Genomic DNA, 18,796 nt, shown 5'->3' with positions numbered 1-18,796 from the left:
TCCAAATAAGCGGCAATATATTTTTTAATTTAACCATAAAATGGTAAAATATTTAAAATAGTTTACCTTTTTATTTTAGTATTGATACTTGATTAAACATGTAAGTTATGTTAACAAATTCAAATTTTGTCTTTCAATTAAATATAAACACAAATACACAAAAACACAACACACTTTATAATGTATTAGAGATATACAAAAAAAAAAACATTTACTTGTATTTAAATTTAATTTTTACTTAGAAATCTTCTTTTTTCGCATATCTACATATAATGATTATGTAAAGAATAATTAAAAAACAATAATAAAATAAAGATACAATATAGTTTAACTAAGTACAAAAATGCAGTTTAATTTCTAAAAAGATTTTCTTTTCAATATAGTGCGATACCATAAATAGCTGGTGGCCAATGACAAACTGTACCAGGTGATTAAGTAGGATAAATGATCATTGCGCAAAGTGATACGAGTCTGGCCACCAATCGGACCACCTGGCACTGAAGAGGCATAGGAAGCGTCTAGGAAAACTGGTTGGGCACCAGTTAAAGAACACATTTTATTTAGATCTCTATTGAAACAAGAAAACATCCATTAACTATTTATTAAAACTAATTTAATATGGATTTAAACCCCACCTATAGAAAAATACACCTCCTTTATGTTCTGGTGTAAATTGAGGTCTTTGTTCTCCCTTGCGCACCACACAAGTCATCTCTACTTCATCCTTAATCTGACCAGCTAAACGTGATTCGGGTTTTTGACATTTACGCGATATCCAACCACGGTTGATTAATACTACATCACTTTAAGCAAATAGTAAGCAATTCAGAAATGTTATAACACTATGTATGAACGCATATAGTAGTTGAATCTTACTCTCTTCCTGCTAATTTAAAAGGTGTTATAACCCAATATCCATTACCGGCATCACGCTGTGAAAACAAACCTCCTGCCGTCTCTGCGCCGTCCGGTCTGATAAAACCTCTGGGCCCCATTAACAGTTCCTTGTCGTGTAAAAATGTACCTTTTACTTTAACTGCACGATATTCCATATCATTTAGGGTGGATAAACTACAAATGAAATTGCCTTTGTCTAGCTTGAGTTGATAAATAATTGTAGTTAGGGTGGGTCGATTTGTATGGATGAAAAAAAATCGTAGGGAGATAAGGGTTTTTGTAAATGATTCTACGAAGAATTCCTTGCCCTAGAAACCATAGTCCTAAAATTGATTTTGACCTTGCAGAAATTCAAAAATTCACTGATTTGCGTTAACAGGCAAGTTTTGTGAATCAGTATAGTAATTCTGGACTTTTTTCCATTAATTTATCAATTCGGCTTCCAATTTCTATTAACTTTTTTTTGCACTACATACAATATTTTTTTGAATTTCAGCTAGGTTAAAATCCATTTTAAGACAATGGTTTCAAGGTCACCCTGGATTTTTTGTAAAAAATAATCGATTCACCCTAATAATAGCATTTAATAAATATATTTACTCTTCAGGTAAGTCCACTGGCGGTATTTTTGTTAGCGTTTCCATATCCTTGATCAATTGCTCCTTCCAGATTTTACGTTTTAGTTGCCAACAACCTAAACCAAATGTTGTAACTGGAATGAGCTATAAAGAAACATAAATAAATTTAATAATTTTATTTAAACATACAGAAATCGTTTCAAATTCGTTTTAAATTTAGAATGCCTTACCGACAGAATTGAAAAAATTTTCTTATACACTTCCTCAATTTAAATCAAAATTAGAACTTGCCGAATCGCATGTACACCATAACGAATAATATATTTATGACAATTATTTAAAATTATATTTTGACCCGTTAAGCAACGAAAAACAATAAGAATATTATTTTTTACTGTTTATTGATCTCAGATATGTAGCACATTAAATTTACATACATACATCATACATATTTATTATTTGTATAATATTTATTATTATTCTTAAAAATAAATTCGGGTTAAAAAATATTTTTTCAGATTTTTACAAAGGTCTTTGAAATATCTATCATTAGATATCTATATTGTCTATGTTAATGACTTAGTAATCCAGATATAGTTCAAAAAATCGAGGTTGTCCTGGTTTTTTCCTCATATCTTAGCTATTTGTGGACCGATTTTGCTGATTTTAAATAGGAAAATTCTCGAAAGCATGTCTGACAGATTTGGATACAGAAGATATCTGGGATCTTCAGAAAATTGATTTCAACAGACAGACGGACATGGCTTAATCGACTCCGCTATTTATAAGGATCCAGAATATATATTCTTTATAGGGTCGGAAAAGGTGAAGTATAGGTCTCACGAAGGTGAAGTATAAACATTGATATCAAAATAAGATATGAAAATAGGGTTGCCAGCCTGGCTGGACTTGGCTGGATTGTCCAGCTTTTTTGTTGCCTGTCCAGTTTCAAGCTAAAATTTCATTTGTCCAGCTAAATAGAAATTTTCGACAATTTAGTGCACAGTAATAACTTATGCAAAAAAGTGTATGTATTTTTTGAAGAAAGGAAAAAATAAATACCAAAAAGTTTTTTGGGAATACGTGTCATATGAAAGAATTTAAAAGTTAAGGATTATCAGAAGCATTTTTATATTTTATGCAAAACATAATGCAGGAATTTCATACAAAATACAAGAATGACTTTTGGCACCAAAGTTAACAGCATTTTAAAAAATTTGGCCTAATGAACAAAAAACTTTTAAGACTGAAGTAGAAGACTTTTTAAAAACAGCGGTCAGCTATTTAGAAAATCGTTTTTTTTTTAAATAGAATTTTTAAATTTAATATAAAAACATATTTTCATGGGTAGATTTACAAAAACTTCCGCAAAACCTTCAAATATCTGAAGAAATAGATAACGATAAACTTAACATATTGTTACGAAATTGTACTTGAATTCAAATATAACGATTTTAAGGGCTGATTTAAAAGTAGCATTATGCTTTCAAATAACAGTGCTGTAATGGCAGACTGTAACATATTTGTGGGCATTGTTAAATAAAAGCTTTCAGTTTATTTGATCGTAAGTTGGCAACGCTGTATTCGAATATTCAGTTAAAGAACATTGTAGAAAGTACACCACAGATGGCGTATGATCTAGAATATTCGAACTTTGACAGTTAAAGAGCTTTCTAGATGGTAATGCAGTGTTATAAATAGTGGCAGAGGTTGCAGTCGTGAGTGAGTTTATCAGAGACGCTTTTCGAATAAACATCATCTAAGTGCCTTAAAGTGTGTTGTGTTTTTCAAGTAAATTCGTGTACATTATAAAAAAAACATTGAGTGGCTATTTAATTCTGTTGTTGTACATTTTAAAGAAATAAAGAGTTGTTACAATTTTCAAACTACTAAACGGCTTTTATTTGCAATCAAAAGTATCCGGTTTATTTAAAGGAAATAAACCAGCGTTTTGAAAAGGTTAAAACGTAACAATATATCGATTACTGCAGCCTTCGTGAAGTTTATAAACAAATACCAAGAGATTTGTCAAATGATATGGTCCTATTTTATTACCAAAGGTGAAAGGAATGAATTCGAGAATTTAAGAAAAGTTATATGCTTCGTATTTTCAGTACCAGTAAGCAAAGCTTTTTGTGAAAGAGTTTTTACTATTTTAAACAATCTTTATACTAATGAAATAAACCGAATGTCATTCGACCTGATTAGAGCTGGAATATTAATACGAACAAATTTAGAGGAAGTTTGAAAAGATTTTCAAAATGGTTTACAAACCTCTAAGTTTGGAATTGGCTAAACCCCAGTAACACGAAGTCTAGTTACTTAACTAATAGTTATACTGTCGGTTACAATTATTTGTGTATGAAAACTGTCAGCATAACTGTTAGTTAAAACATAACCAGACTTCGTGTTACTGGGGGTAAAATCCGTAAGCTCAAAAACGAAATAAAGTGGCAGTGTTTTTAGTATTTAATAATATACATATGTAAATGACGGACTGAACCGAACTTATTTAAGTTTAGTTAAATACATTTTAAGGAATGAAATGAAAATATTTAATTGTGATTCTAATTTTTTAAATAACAGCTAAAAAATACGGATATTTTCTATGAAAATATATTTTTTTGTATAATGTTTTAAAGAAAATTGCATAAAGAAAAAAACGAGACATTACTTTTTAAAATCGGTTTAAATTTGCAAAAGTTTATAAACTTTTTCGAAAAAGTTTTTGACACAATTTGTAATGTAATCAACAAAACCTATAACCCACGCTTTGTAGTTTTCCATGTTTCCATGTACCGTGTAATAGAAATATATGTTGATTACAATGAATAAAAATATATTTTAATAAAAATTATTTACACAAAATCAAAATTAACATTTTCTCAGTAATTTGTTTAATGTCCAGTTTTTTTTGATTTGTCCAGCTTTTTAAACCCAGCTTTTTAAATGTCCAGCTTTTTGCAAATCTGAATCTGGCAACCCTATATGAAAAGCTACTAAAATCAAAAAAGTTGAAAATTTTTTTTAGAAATTCTTAACAAAAACAACTTACAGATGCATCAGAAAATGTACATCATTTTAAAGCGTAATCAGCTTTATTTCCAAACACGTTAAACAATTTAATGTTGGACAAAAACTGACTTAGATACAGGTCGATAAGTTTACGAACTTCACTGAAAACGGTTTTTTAGAATAACTTCTTAATTTTAGGGTTAACACAATTTGTAATGTACTCAACATTGTAGCGCCGTGTAATTGATATCTTAATAAGAATGGAACCTGGAACAGTTGAAATCTGATCATCTTAAACGATGAGGCCCAATATCATCGATTAAAAAATGTCGATGATATTTCACACACACTTTGTTTTATTGAAATTTGAAGATAGGAACCGCTTAATTATACTCTTTATAAGAACGGTATTTTCAATTGTCGGTAAACTTAACAAACATTTCCAATGTATTTTGTTTTTAATTTTTACCAATGTGCTCACGCCAAGTACTATATATTGTGAGTATAGTATGTACCTCTATTGATTTAATACCAGAATAAATTCTGAATAAACAAAACTATTTATTTCTTAATTAAAACCTTTTATCAAATCATACCCACCATTAAAAACCAACCCATGGGTGTTATTTTTTCTTCATTTTTTATGGATGGTGCTCCCGGACCGGCAATTGATGTGTGTGCACTGCGTTGAGACAAGCATATTTGAGATGGTTTTGAGGCAATTTGCAAGTAATTGATATTCTGTTTTACACTTATTGCAATTAAAGGCCTTGCTTGGTTCCTTAATAAATGGCCGCACAACTTTAACATATTTAACTATTTTCTAACTTTGTTGCACAATAACAAATGAGGAAGAAAAAATTAAATAAAAGAAACACCAAACAGCTGTTCCACTGTTGCCACTAGAAGATAATTGTAAATTACACATAACTGATTTCAAAATTACAGATCCGAAAAAAATTACACATGAAGTGGCAACACTATTATTATATTTAACACGAAAGTATAGTCGGTCAAGCCCGGTAATACGCTACCTTCCACCGAATACAATTTTTATGGACCGATCATCATAAAATTTGGATGCATGTCTTTTGTATACATATATGCAACTTATTTGTGTTTAATTTTATTTGCCTACCAATATTTTTAAGTTAAAGTTTTTTTTTATTATTGCATAAACTAAAAGACAATTTGTAATAAAAACTGAAGATATTTAGGCAAAGTCAAAGGAAACGGAGATCAAAAATATTTTACCATTTAAATATTCATCTAATTTGTGGTAATCATCAGTCTAGTCACTTAGAATTGAGAAGTTTAAGTCGTAGATAAATATACATATATCGGAAACTCTTCTGTCAAAGACTTAGTTTAGTTTGGAACCCATAAGGCCCATTGTGATTCCCTTCAAAAGTCAGATAAAAAGAAAAATTATGCCATTCTTAAAAAAGGGATCTTACAGAAAAAAAGGTAGTCTCAAGGACACCATACACTATAAAAGTACTCACCAAGCACTATGGTAGTATTAGTTAAAATGTGTTTGCATGTGTGACACCGACAATGCTTGATGGAAAATCAAAAACATTTTTGTTTTTAGCACGCTTGAAGTCACTTTATCCTTACTTAAAAGCGTCAATATGCCTACTATCTTTTCAAAACATGGATAAAAAACGGGATAAAATCGAGTAAAATTGGTACCTTATTATTTTTAAACAATAGCGGAGTTCACAATCTTGTGCAAATGATCCTGCATCATTGTAAATGCTTTACACTACCAAAATATACAGAAATACACCATTGCATAAATGATTTACAGATTTTAAACTTTAAATAATAAAATATGCAATACAACTAACCAAAAAGAAATGTGGAATAAAATAAAAGAATTTGTGTTAAGAAAACCCAGACCTGTGATAAAATCTGTGATATTTAAACAAATAGAATATAAGGATAGTCTGCAAATAGCCGAGAACTTTAATAATTACTTTGTAAATAGTATTAAAGAAATAAACAATACCATTGATTACGTGCAATATGAAAATAAAATAGATATTATAACTAATAAATTTAAATTTCGTGCAATAAATCTACTAGAATTAAAAAATATATGTAAGAATATGAAGAAAAAACCTGATTATAATAAAATATCTATTAAAACGATAACAGATAACTGGGAACTAACAGGAAATATTTTACTAAAAATAATAAATGCATCATTAAAATCAGGAATTTTCCCAAATGATTGGAAGGAAACGATGGTTACACCTATTGAAAAGGTCAATAACACAATGTGCGAAGAATTCAGACCAATAAATTCCTTAAAAACGTGTGAAAAGATTCTTGAAAAAGTTGTCAAAGATCAATTAGAGGAGTATATGGAAAAAGATGAACTACTATCGAAACATCAATCAGGTTTTAGGAAAAAATATTCATGTGAAACAGCGGTAAATTATGTTATAAACAGATGGAAATTTATAAAGAGAAATCATAAAATTATGGCAATATTCTTAGATTTCAAAAGAGCTTTTGAAACAATTGATAGAAACATTCTGTTACAAAAATTACATAAATATGGTATACAAGATAATGAATTGAAGTGGTTCCAGTCATATCTGAAAAATCGTAGACAAAAGACTAAAGTGAATAATGTAAAATCAAATGAAATAGCAAATGATATTGGAGTACCTCAGGGATCAATTCTGGGAGCTCTATTATTTATTATATATATCAACGATATGCCAAAATCATTAGAAAAATGTGAAATTGTAATGTATGCGGACGATACCCTAATATTTACAGAAGCTGAATCAGAGGAAATATGCAACTACAATCTAACAATCGATATAAATAATATTGACAAATGGTTAAAAATGAATAAATTGAAATTAAATGAAAATAAAACTAAGCTTATGGAAATAAATATGGACAGTAACATAACTTTTAAAATTAATAATGTGATAATAGAAAAAGTAAATAATATAAAATATCTAGGTTTTCTAATAGATAAGGATTTAAAACTAAAACAACACATTGAATATATTTGTAAAAAAATTGTAAAGAAAATTGGTTTTTTCAAAAGACTACGAAATAAAATTTCAATTAATACAGCTATTAACATATATAATACTATTGTTAAACCACATTTTGAATACGGATCAACGGTTTTATACACATGCTGCTCAGATGCACATATTGATAGACTACAAAAACTACAAAATAAGGCGATGCGTGCAATACTAAGATGTAATAGATACACACCGATAAATAACATGTTAAGCACTCTTAAATGGCTTAATATAAAACAACGTTTAGAACTAAATACTATAAATTTAATACAAAAAATGAAAATAGGAAAAGCACCAGAATATCTGAAAGAACAATTAATATATGTTGGTGAAATTCAACCTTATAACTTAAGGAATGCTCAAGACTTTCGACTACAACGTGCGGATAATAACAACACACAAAAATCACTGTTCTATAAAGGTTTAAAACTTTACAATACGATGCCAAATAGTGTAAAAAACGAGACAAACAACACCCTCTTTAGAAGGAAAGCAGTTGAATTTATAAGAAATGTAAATATAAATTAGAGCTTAATCTTACTATGTAAAAATAAATGTAAAAATTTGTTATACAAAAGTATTAAAAATACTACTAATAAAATAAAAAAAAAAAAAAAAAAAAAAAAAAATAGTTCTCTCTTACAATGCCGAAATTGAAAGGCAGACACATGTTTCCCTACCGCACATTTTATTAATACTGTCTATAGTTTTATTTGTATAATATATTTAGTTTTTCTAAAGCCTTTTGGGAAAAGGTTGGGATAAATTTGCAAGTTGCTTGTATAATATCTTTAGTTTTTCCAAAGCCCCGTGGGAAAAGGTTTCCTGATGATCTGGCCTAAGCAACCAGTGAAATGCGCATAGGAACTAGCTTATCCCCAACAATAATTGTCAGTGAATTTATTAAATTAAAAATTGGGATTTAGCATAAAACAATTTTACTAAAATACTAATTTTGTATTCCCGAATAACCTTTTACCGATTTTTTAAATTTAACGTATTTTCCGTTTAAAATTGCCAGATTAAAATTATTTTTTTTATCAAAATAAAACAACAACTCTGTTTTAGAGTTTGTACTAAAATGACTGACAGTTCAAGAAACTATGCAAAAACAAACTGCTTCTTGTTTTTGTTGTTAAACTGAGACACCTCGCAAGTTTTCATTGTTAGTTAATTTTACAAGTATTTAGAATTTTTAGTCAATTTTACAAGTATTTACAATTTTTAAGAAATATTATAACATGCATTTACTAATTTTGTATGGTAGTCAAACTGGCACAGCACAAGATGTGGCTGAACAACTGTGGCGTTCTTCAAAGAAATTTGGTTTTCAGGGGCCAGTCTTGCCTATGGACGATTTTCCCATACATAAACTTGTTGAGCAGACATTAGTATTATTTGTGACAGCCACCACCGGTGATGGAGATGAACCGGACAATATGCGCAATTCTTGGAAGTTCTTGCTACGGCGAAGTTTGCCCTCGAATTCATTGGAGAATTTGCAATATGCCTGTTTGGGTCTGGGAGATTCTAGTTATGCCAAGTTCAATTATGCAGCCAAAAAGCTGAATAAACGTCTACAACAACTAGGGGCTAAACAAATTATTCCTGTAGGCTTGTGTGATGATCAACATGATCATGGTTTGAGTGCTGTGGCATTGCCGTGGATGAATCAGCTTTGGAGCCAATTACAGCAAAGTTTAGGGGTGAAAGCAATAAATGAACCAGAGAATGATTCGTCAGTTTTTAAATGGCATTGCAAACAAATAAACGATACAAAAGAAAATGGCCTGAAGGAAAATCATAATGATGTACAATTGCTTTGGAATTACAAGGATGCGCCCGAAAAATTCGTTCTTAAGAGCAATAAACGCAGCACAGATCCGTCACACTTTCAAGATGTTAGAGTACTAGAATTCGCCACTTCTGATAGTACAAATTGGTATCCGGGAGATATTTTACAAGTACAACCTCATAATTCGAAAGAACAAGTTGAAGATTTCTTTTCATGGGCCCAAGAACATAAACTTGATTTTAGTCCAGATACTTTGGTAGAAATCTCTAGTATTCACGACGATATGCCTTTGCCTAAATGCTATAGCCAACCGCTGACGGTGAAAGAAATGGCTACATATTTGTGGGATCTAAGTTTTCGTCCACGCCAGAGAGCCTTTGAACTTTTGGCTTTAAACTGCAAAGATGAATTGGAAAAAGAGAAACTTTTAGAGTTTACCACATCAGAAGGTCTGGACGATCTTATTAACTATATTAATCGGCCCCGCAGAACTATATTAGAAGTATTACAAGATTTTCGACATTCATCTTCCAAATTAACATTGAACATTTTAGTAGAACTTTTTACATTCATACAACCCAGAAGTTTCTCAATAGCCAGTTGCAAAGAATCTTGTGAACTGGACTTGCTGGTGGCTGTGGTGGAATATAAAACTAAACTCTCCATACCTAGACTGGGTTTGTGTTCAAATTGGCTTAAAAATCTGGAGCCAGGCTCTGAAATATATGGTTGTATTAAATCGGGCACAATGAAGCTTCCCAAGAATAATTCAACGCCTCTGATTGTTGTGGGGCCTGGTACAGGGATAGCACCATTTCGCAGCATAATACAAAGTATATACCTTAACAAATTAGAAAATACTAGCTCTGAAACCAACCTGTTTGTATTTTTTGGTTGTCGTAATAGTAACAAAGATTTCCATTTTCAAAAAGACTTGCAGAAATGGCATGCAGAAAAATACATTTGCCTTTATTGTGCATTTTCGAGAGACCAGGATAATAAGATCTATGTCCAGCACTTGATAGAAGATAATGCAAATACATTAAAACCATTAATCATGGGAAAGGGAGCTTATATTTTGGTGTCTGGTTCTTCTAAAAATATGCCAAAATCTGTAAAAGAAGCATTTACAAAAGTTGTAGACAATGATGAGGCCTTAATAGAACAATTAATAAAAACAAAAAGATATCAAGAAGAAACTTGGTCTTAAACAATAGAGATTTAATTTAATAAATAAATTTAAGATCAAAATTTAATAATCCTCAAACAGTTTTTCAGCTGCAGTGCGGCAAAACGGACAAAAACCTTTTTGTAAAACATGCAACTCGAAATCCTCGGCATAAAATACCTAAAAATATAGAGTATTTATTGTTGAAATTATTACATTAATAAACTAAAATACTAACCAATAAACACTCTGGACAATATGTAACTTGTAAGTCCGGCAAAATATTACGATAAAATATAAATTTGCTATTTGCTTTAGTACGGCGTTTTAAAATTAATACATGATTTGGATCTATAGAACGTAGAGCATTGCGATCTAAACTCAACGGTAAGGCACTTGCGGTATCCTCATTAAAAGGATCCTGATCTTCATTCGTTTTTGGTGGAGCTAATAGTAATCTTTCTGCTTCACTATCGGTAATATCCATTTCCGGATAAAATTGTACTAAAGGTAAGATTTCTAAAAAGTACTTAAATTAATAAACATTTTAATTTCATATTTGTATCCATTACCAAATGATATAAATGAAAATATATAATCCTGCCGACATGTAGGACATGAATTTCCATTCAAATGCTGGCTATAATTCGAACACTTATAACATAAAGGCAGCAACTCTTCAGGATCATTAAAACCACTTTTACAGGCTTTACTATTCAAATAATTTATCTAAAAACAATACCATAGAAATATAAAATTAAAACAACAATCATATTTTGTTCTTAATAAAAATATACATACATCAATTTGCTCCTGGACACCAGAAGGAGGCTTAAGGGATTGCAATCTTTTGTTGACCACCAAACAAAGTTTATTTGCTTGTAGAAATTTGGCCTGCTTAGCCAAAGTAAACAGAACCGCGCTAAAGTATAAACATTAATACAAAATTTACTTGTTAAGGAAAAACAACTTACAACATGCTTACTCCCTTCGGAGCTCCTTTATATTCTACCTCATTTAGTATGAACCTTGAAACGTTGAAAAGACTCACTGGTGAATACGTGGTAAATGGTTCCTTCATATAATTATATATTACACTGTAAGCATAATAAATTTTCGCTATACGCAGGTGAGAGTGATATTCCTTCAAATGAAAATCTATAGGATTTTGTACTCTACGGTGAATTAATATATTAATTTAATAAACAAACTTGTATTGTAGTTTAACCTACTCTTTGTCATAAAAAATATCCAAATACTGTTTAGATAAAAGCCAATAAAAATAGCTAGCATCTAAGAAACGCTCCTCCTCTATGGCCGAATTGCTTAATTGTTTTAACAAACGATTAGCATCCTTAATTCGGCCAGCCTTTAAGTAAGCTATACAGTTAAAAAAGTTTTTTTTTAGAAATATTCCAAAGTTATAACAGAAATCTGTACCTTCATGAGCTTCTATAAATTGATCATTTTCTGCAAGCCACTGAGCATGTTGATAATGTACTTGAGGTAATATATCTGGCATATCGGCAGCCAAACAAAAAGCTTCAGCCCAATCATGAGCTTCAACATGCAATTGCACTACTTCACCCTCATTGCCCAATTTTTTAAATACTTCTGCAGCCAGAGGTAAAGCCTTTAATCGCTTTAAATTAAATGCCACCAATTCCAAAGATTCTTTATCGCTTTGACTTAAACGTCTTCCGATGTCATAAAGACTAAACAAGCAAACAATTAATCTTTTTTTCATTTAACACAATTTTGTTACACTTACACATCAGCCCATCCTTGTTCGGACACAATCTCAATGGCTTTTTGGTGTTCTCCTACACTTAACAGCAGCTCTGCCGCTGCTCTAGGCTCCTTCACGGAATAGGCCCACTCTGCCCTTTTGCGTACTAGATTTTTCTTTTCTTCTACACTGCCATCTCTTATGAATTCCTGCGCCAAATCAAACATTCTCAAATCGGTGTACATTTCCAGAGCCTTAACACTTAAGGAACATTTTTCGAAAAATCTGGCAGCTTCCTTGTGTTTTGCAGAATAGGCACAGATTTCCGCTTGTAATACCTCTTTCGGCACTTGGCCACGTTTTTGTTTATCCATTAAATTTCCAATTAGTTGAAGCCAAGGCAAATTTCGTATCTTAACATAAGAATCCCGTGCAATATTAAGATGTAAAGCCTCTAACGCTGATTTAGCTAAACCCTCCCAATCTGCATTAGTTACACCCAAACAGGCAACTTGAAAAGCTTCCCTAAATAACAGGAAATTATCAGTTTTTAGTTTAGGGGCAAATATCACACAACACTTACTCAAATAAACCAGCTTCTATAAATTGCCACATTGTGGCTCCCAAAGCCAGTGGTACATTGTGCATAACATTTCCCCTTAAGCAAAAAGCTGTAGCTCCACATAAACCAACTACGACACCTATCATTTGTTGGGGAGCTCTGGGAGGTAAATTGCCCACCCTTACAGAAAGACCTCCCGTGGTATGTGTGTAACACAACATTGAATCCAAATGGGTATTCCACGTCACGGAATTTACTCCTGTGTCCTGATAAAGAAGAGTGTCATTGTAGATATCTCTGACCACTAGACGACCACCATCGTCAACCACTGCAATTTTTGTGCGATTTGCATTAACATCCAGGCAACGAACTGCTGATACTGCGGAAGTTATCAACAAAGGCAATGCGTTATCCAGAAATATACGATAAACCTGTAATAGAAGTTGTCTTAATCAGTACATAAACTATAGTAATTGAAGATTGTTTCTTTATACAAGTTTACCCTATAAATGTTTTTGGATGGATATATGTACATATATGTTGGATTTCATGTCAAGTGAACAAATTTTTAAAACCGATGTCTTCCGATCGGGATGAAATTTGCATAAAGGTTAGTCCTATTAGATAGTAATTTAGACACAATTTTTCAACAAGATTGGTGTTAGAGGGGGTCAAAATTTGACATATTGGCCAAACAGGAGTTTTTTCTCATCCATGTAAATTATTATCTATTCTTAGTAAAATTTGTCCCAAATAGTTTAGATAGCCACTTCTTCAATCTTTCGAAAAAAAAAATAAAAAAAATTGACTTTTTTCTTGCAAAGTCAAAAAAAATTTTGCGGGGGTCAAATGCTCTAACTCAGAGTTCTTGACCGATCTTGTTGAAAAATTTTGTTTAAATTCGAAGACATCGGTTTTAAAAATTTGCTCACTCCCATATATTTGTCATTCCGTTTGAAATTTCTACATTTTTCACTTGGACCCCATAAAGTATATATTCTGTATCGTTATAGATAACACAAAGGGACCATTGCTTGGACCCATGTGAGCTGCTCTTATTTTTCTTCATTTCGTGGCTGCCTGGAAACCTATCGTTATAGATAATGGAGTCGATACAATGTCAGTCTGTATGTTGAAAAATAGGCTTGGTTGCTACTTAAATTCGGGAAAATTGGCAAAAAAAAGTCATTAAAATTGGCAAAAAAAAGTCATATGGATATCTAATAATAGACATTTCAAAGAGCTTTTCAAGGACGTATGTACATATATAATGCTAAAAGTATTAATTAACCTGAATTTTTTTTCACCAAAATTTTTATTTTCAATATTAATTTTTTTTTTTTCACCCAAAAAATTTATTTTTTTCATTATCTTATCACTGTGTGTAGGGCATAAGGAATGTTTCATATTTATAGGAATTATTCAAATTTAAAATATAACTTAATCTTTGATGCAATCTTGTACTTAAAAATTTTAAGAACATTATATTATTTTTTACAATAATCTGGAATTTCAATTAGATTTTGTACAAATTTGAAATCCTTTATTTTTTATTTAATTAACAACAATATCAACAAATGGCATATAGACGAAGAACAAATATAATGATACCATAGATAACTTCAAGATTGCATCAAAATTTAAAAAGAAAAATAATGATCCTATAAATATGAAACATACCTGATAAGATTCGGCACAGCCGAATATAGTGTTCTTTTCTATTTATTTAGCCCAGATTTTTTAAATTAGTAATAAAATATGCTCCAAATATTGGAAAATAACATACCTTTCCATTTTTTAATCCCACCATTAAACCTTCCCTGCCAGCAGGTCCTCCGATAACTTTTATATATCGTATAAACGAATCCATTAACCATTCTCTCTGCAAGGCACCATTAAAATCCAGACACTGCAACCGTTGATCTTGACACAATACAATGTGACTAGCGCATACCACCAACAAACTGCAATCGAATTTCTTTTGTATCTTTTCCTTTACCTTGTAATGCATTGGCTGGTCTTCTATCGAATTTAATTCATAAAGAACCACCCGCTCTGGCAACTGGACTGCCAACTTTTGTCTATAAATAGCAATCTTTTGTACTAGATCACGACATTTGATGCGTACTTTTTGTCCCGATATCAAGTGTTGTATGATAACATCACACATGTGTTCCCGAAATGCATAACGTTCGCGATACAGTGCATGTACTGTAGTTAGGGCTATGGAGTATGTTGATAAGGTTCCATTTTGACAGCCAATTGTGTACGACTGTCCACTGGGATGTACGGCCACCGACCAAATCCACGAGGTATCAACAGTATCACCTAAAATACCTAAACGAACACCTTCGCGAGTAAAGCAATGAACATTTCCAGTGCATCCTGATACCAAACAATATTCGCCATTTGGTAAATACGACAAAGATAAAGGATCGAAACCTATAGATCTCTCCTTGCCAATCATTTGTCCGCTTAAGGTATGAAAGGATAAAGTTTGACTCCAATCAGTTACTGCTATGGTATCTGTATTGGGTTCTGCTATTGCTGGACAACATTGTACACCATAAATTGCACTAGACGAACCTCCTGGACGATCTATTCTGCCTTTTTCTTCGCCAGTTTTATTGCGTATAGTAATTGAACCATTTGCCAAACCCAAAATAAGATACTGACCATCGTTAGTCCAACAACAAGCATTAACTCTGGAATGTATTTTATACTTTTGTACAGCTTTTTGATCCGAGGACCAGAATGCAAAATCTGATGTGGAACAGGAGGCCAAATGATGAGAAATGGGATTGAAACTCATACATTGCACAGAATCTCCATGACTGAAAAATTAAATAATATCAATTACATTTTGGCAAACTCCTTTTCATATAAAACATACGAATATTTCAACAATCCCTCCAGTTGGGGTGACCAAACTATAACGGTTTTATCCGCTGCTCCACTGGCAAATTTCTTGCCATCTCTGGCATAAGCAACACAATTGACCACATCTTTATGGGCCTTTAATGTGTTCAATAGAGTACCATCTTTTGGATCATACACTAAAACTCGTTCCCTCGCAGCCACTATCAGTTGCGTGCCATCAGGACTATAGCATACACAATGGATACTGAAAACAGTTATAGTATTTAAATATTTTTTGTTTGTTGTAATACACACTTTAAAAGTAGGTCAGAGTCTGGCTCCTAATTGTTTTTGTTTTACCTGATGTCTTCATCTTTCGTATTGGGAAATTCAACTTTATCAATCCATTTTAATATGCCTCTCATTTTCTAAGCGTAAAATAGTTAAATAACTAAGTTATAAAAATACTTTATTTAATTTTCCATCTTTTCCCAAAAATTAGACCAATTCTATCCGGTTTTTCGTTGTCCAGTTTTCTGTTGTCCAGTTGTTTGTGTTTACATTTTATCATTATTGTTGTTAATAGTAACCACCATTGGAGTAATTATTACAAAAAACTACACCATTTCCAATTGTATTTCAGAAATTTCTAATTGTATTACATACTTTTTCAATTGTATTTCAGAATTTTTAATTTATACTTACAAATTTTCTAATTGTATTTCAGAATTTTCCAAATGTTTTTCAGAAACATCTATTTGTTTTCAAAATTTTTTATTTGTATTTCAAAAATTTCCAGCTGTTAGAATTTTCTGAAATACAATTGAAAATTCTGAAATACATTTAAAAAATTTTGAAATACTATTGAAAAATGCAAATGGAAATTTCTGAAATACAATTAGAATTTTCTGAAATACAAATGGAAAATTCTGAAATATAATTGGAAATTTCTGAAATTCAATTAGAAAATTCTGAAATTCAATTGGAAATGGTGTAGGAAAATATAGAGATAATAAAATGCTGCCAGATTGTTCAACTTTATACTCCGGCTTATCTGGCTCAAGTCAAACACAATACACACACACAGTGCATTTTCCGTGTAGAAAGATCCAGTATCTCGAAATTTATTGAACGTGATAACTATTAAACATGTACCATACGCGCACGATCTTACTCATTTGTCCGAAAAAGTCGAACAATCGATTATATATCCCAAAAAGTCGATGAACTAAAAAGCGAAAAAGTCAGAAGTAGATTTAAATTAAAAAGTCGAATTTTTCTTTTAACTATAGAACCTACTTTAAAATTAAATAAACGTGAGATCGATGACAATATGTATGGAATATAACATCAATGTCCTCCGCACCTAATTTATCATGACCAATTTAGGATAAAATAATTTGGTAATCATCGACCAATAGCGATCGTTGACGGTGATGGCCTGACCAACGTCATTCTCAAAAATTATATATATTTTTTTTGATAATTAATACAATTTATTAACCAAGCCCATTGGCCAAATATTGTCAAATATATTTTATCTAAAAAACCACACAGATCTTGAAAAAAACCCACATCGAGATATCAAAGTTGTCATTCCTGCGGAGATAGAAGGTATTTTAATTAGAAATCCTCTTTTCACTTGTGAAAAAATATGAAAAATAAGTGTGATTTGGCCCTTATTCATAACTGATATTTTTAATTTTGTTTTATAAACCTTTAAAATTTGCACCGGCTGCTATTATGCTGTGGTTTGTCGCCAGCGGTCCCAATAGTAATCAGACATTTAATTTATTTTACAATCAGTGTTGATAACGTTTCCAGTCAAAACTCTGTAATTGAGTGCTAAAAATCTCGGTTATATCTAACTACTTTTTGACTAATCATTAGTTCATGGCTGGGTTTAATGATATGAGAAAAAGTGTAAAAAACAATTGCAGAAACCTTAAAGATAAAATTTCTTAAGTCCATTGGTAGGTAGGTAAACATGTCTAAGCGAATACTGTTTTAGCACAAATCATTGTATTAATGTTTTTCCATACAATTTTACAGTAGAAGCTAAAACGATATCTCAAAAATAAATAACAAGGTTGCACACTTGTTTCATTTCTGCGTTACTGAAAAACATTGGCGTACATAGCTGGGGGCTGGGGTGGGAAAAACCATCCCAGACTCGCATCTGCCCACCCCAGATAAAAATTTGGAAAGTTGCAGAAAGATTTTTTTTGGATTTATAGATTGTTCCGTTAAGAGATTTCAGTTCCCTAGAACATTAATCATGGGGTTTTTGGAACCCAAAAAGTTAAAAAATATTCCGATGCCAATCGTACAACGGAGCACATGAATGTTTGGTTTTAAAAACGGTTTACAAGATAAAATAAAGGAGTTAAATCCGCAAGCCATTTGGCTCATTGTTTATCCGACAGCCTAAACTTAGTTATTGTGGATTCGTGTTCACACATATGTATCATCAGCGCAAACATTCTTAGCATAGAGGCTTCATGCATTCACTTTTCGAAACCAGAAAATAATATTGATTTAAAAAGCCTAAGCCAAGCTCTTCAAATTAAACAGTATAGTAATATAATATAGTAAACAGCCTTTGCACAACTAGATGGAGTTGTAGATATAAAAATTGTAAGTCAGTAATTATAAATTACGCTGTAATTAAAAGTGATCTTGAAGATTTTTATATAGAATTAACATTAGGTAAAAGCTAAAATCTGGATTTGCCGGATTCTATTCCTTCAGTTGATTATTGGAAGTTAAATATATATAATCCAGTAATATGTAGCATAATTTTTAATATCGAATACCGATTCCAAAACATTCCATTATCTAAAGCTGTTAACAATTTCTTTACATTAGATTTGGATGGCACCGATGAATTCATTATTAATTACAAATATGTTTTGCAAATTGATTCTACACAGAAAAAATATTATATTTCAATTCAAACATTTATCCCATTGAACTGGTTTCAATTATTTCATAATTAAATCAAGTATTCATGTGCTCAAAAACAAAATTTTCTGATATTTTCTATTGAATTTTGAGTTTTGAATTTGATAATTTTGACAATTGAATATACAATTTTCGTTATTGGTTGAATTTCAAATACAAAAATTATT

General features: G+C 31.2%; 3 protein-coding genes across 3 annotated transcripts; 1 reads left to right on the top strand and 2 right to left on the bottom strand.

Moving 5' to 3' along the window:
* Positions 1 to 210: 210 nt before the first annotated feature.
* On the bottom strand, positions 211 to 5,385 carry Surf1 (surfeit locus protein 1). The gene is made up of 5 exons (XM_065503106.1): positions 5,091 to 5,385; positions 1,498 to 1,619; positions 877 to 1,071; positions 636 to 803; positions 211 to 568 (listed from the first exon to the last, which is right to left on the bottom strand). Exons 1-5 carry the CDS (start codon positions 5,298 to 5,300, stop codon positions 358 to 360), a joined length of 906 nt encoding a protein of 301 aa, XP_065359178.1. The 5' UTR covers positions 5,301 to 5,385; the 3' UTR covers positions 211 to 357.
* Positions 5,386 to 8,721: 3,336 nt separating this feature from the next.
* On the top strand, positions 8,722 to 10,832 carry LOC135953147 (NADPH-dependent diflavin oxidoreductase 1). The gene has a single exon (XM_065502851.1). It carries the CDS (start codon positions 8,794 to 8,796, stop codon positions 10,555 to 10,557), a length of 1,764 nt encoding a protein of 587 aa, XP_065358923.1. The 5' UTR covers positions 8,722 to 8,793; the 3' UTR covers positions 10,558 to 10,832.
* Positions 10,536 to 16,240, bottom strand: Oseg1 (intraflagellar transport protein Oseg1). Its single transcript, XM_065502849.1, has 12 exons — positions 16,026 to 16,240; positions 15,700 to 15,930; positions 14,593 to 15,640; positions 12,828 to 13,237; positions 12,287 to 12,769; positions 11,956 to 12,230; positions 11,748 to 11,895; positions 11,490 to 11,690; positions 11,317 to 11,437; positions 11,088 to 11,244; positions 10,754 to 11,034; positions 10,536 to 10,695 (listed from the first exon to the last, which is right to left on the bottom strand). The coding sequence occupies exons 1-12, from the start codon at positions 16,088 to 16,090 to the stop codon at positions 10,600 to 10,602; spliced, it is 3,516 nt and encodes a 1,171-aa protein (XP_065358921.1). The 5' UTR covers positions 16,091 to 16,240; the 3' UTR covers positions 10,536 to 10,599.
* Positions 16,241 to 18,796: the final 2,556 nt, after the last annotated feature.

Source organism: Calliphora vicina, chromosome 3 (genome assembly GCF_958450345.1).
Source record: "Calliphora vicina chromosome 3, idCalVici1.1, whole genome shotgun sequence".
NCBI lineage: Eukaryota > Metazoa > Arthropoda > Insecta > Diptera > Calliphoridae > Calliphora > Calliphora vicina.
This window is presented reverse-complemented; position numbering and strand designations above follow the sequence as displayed.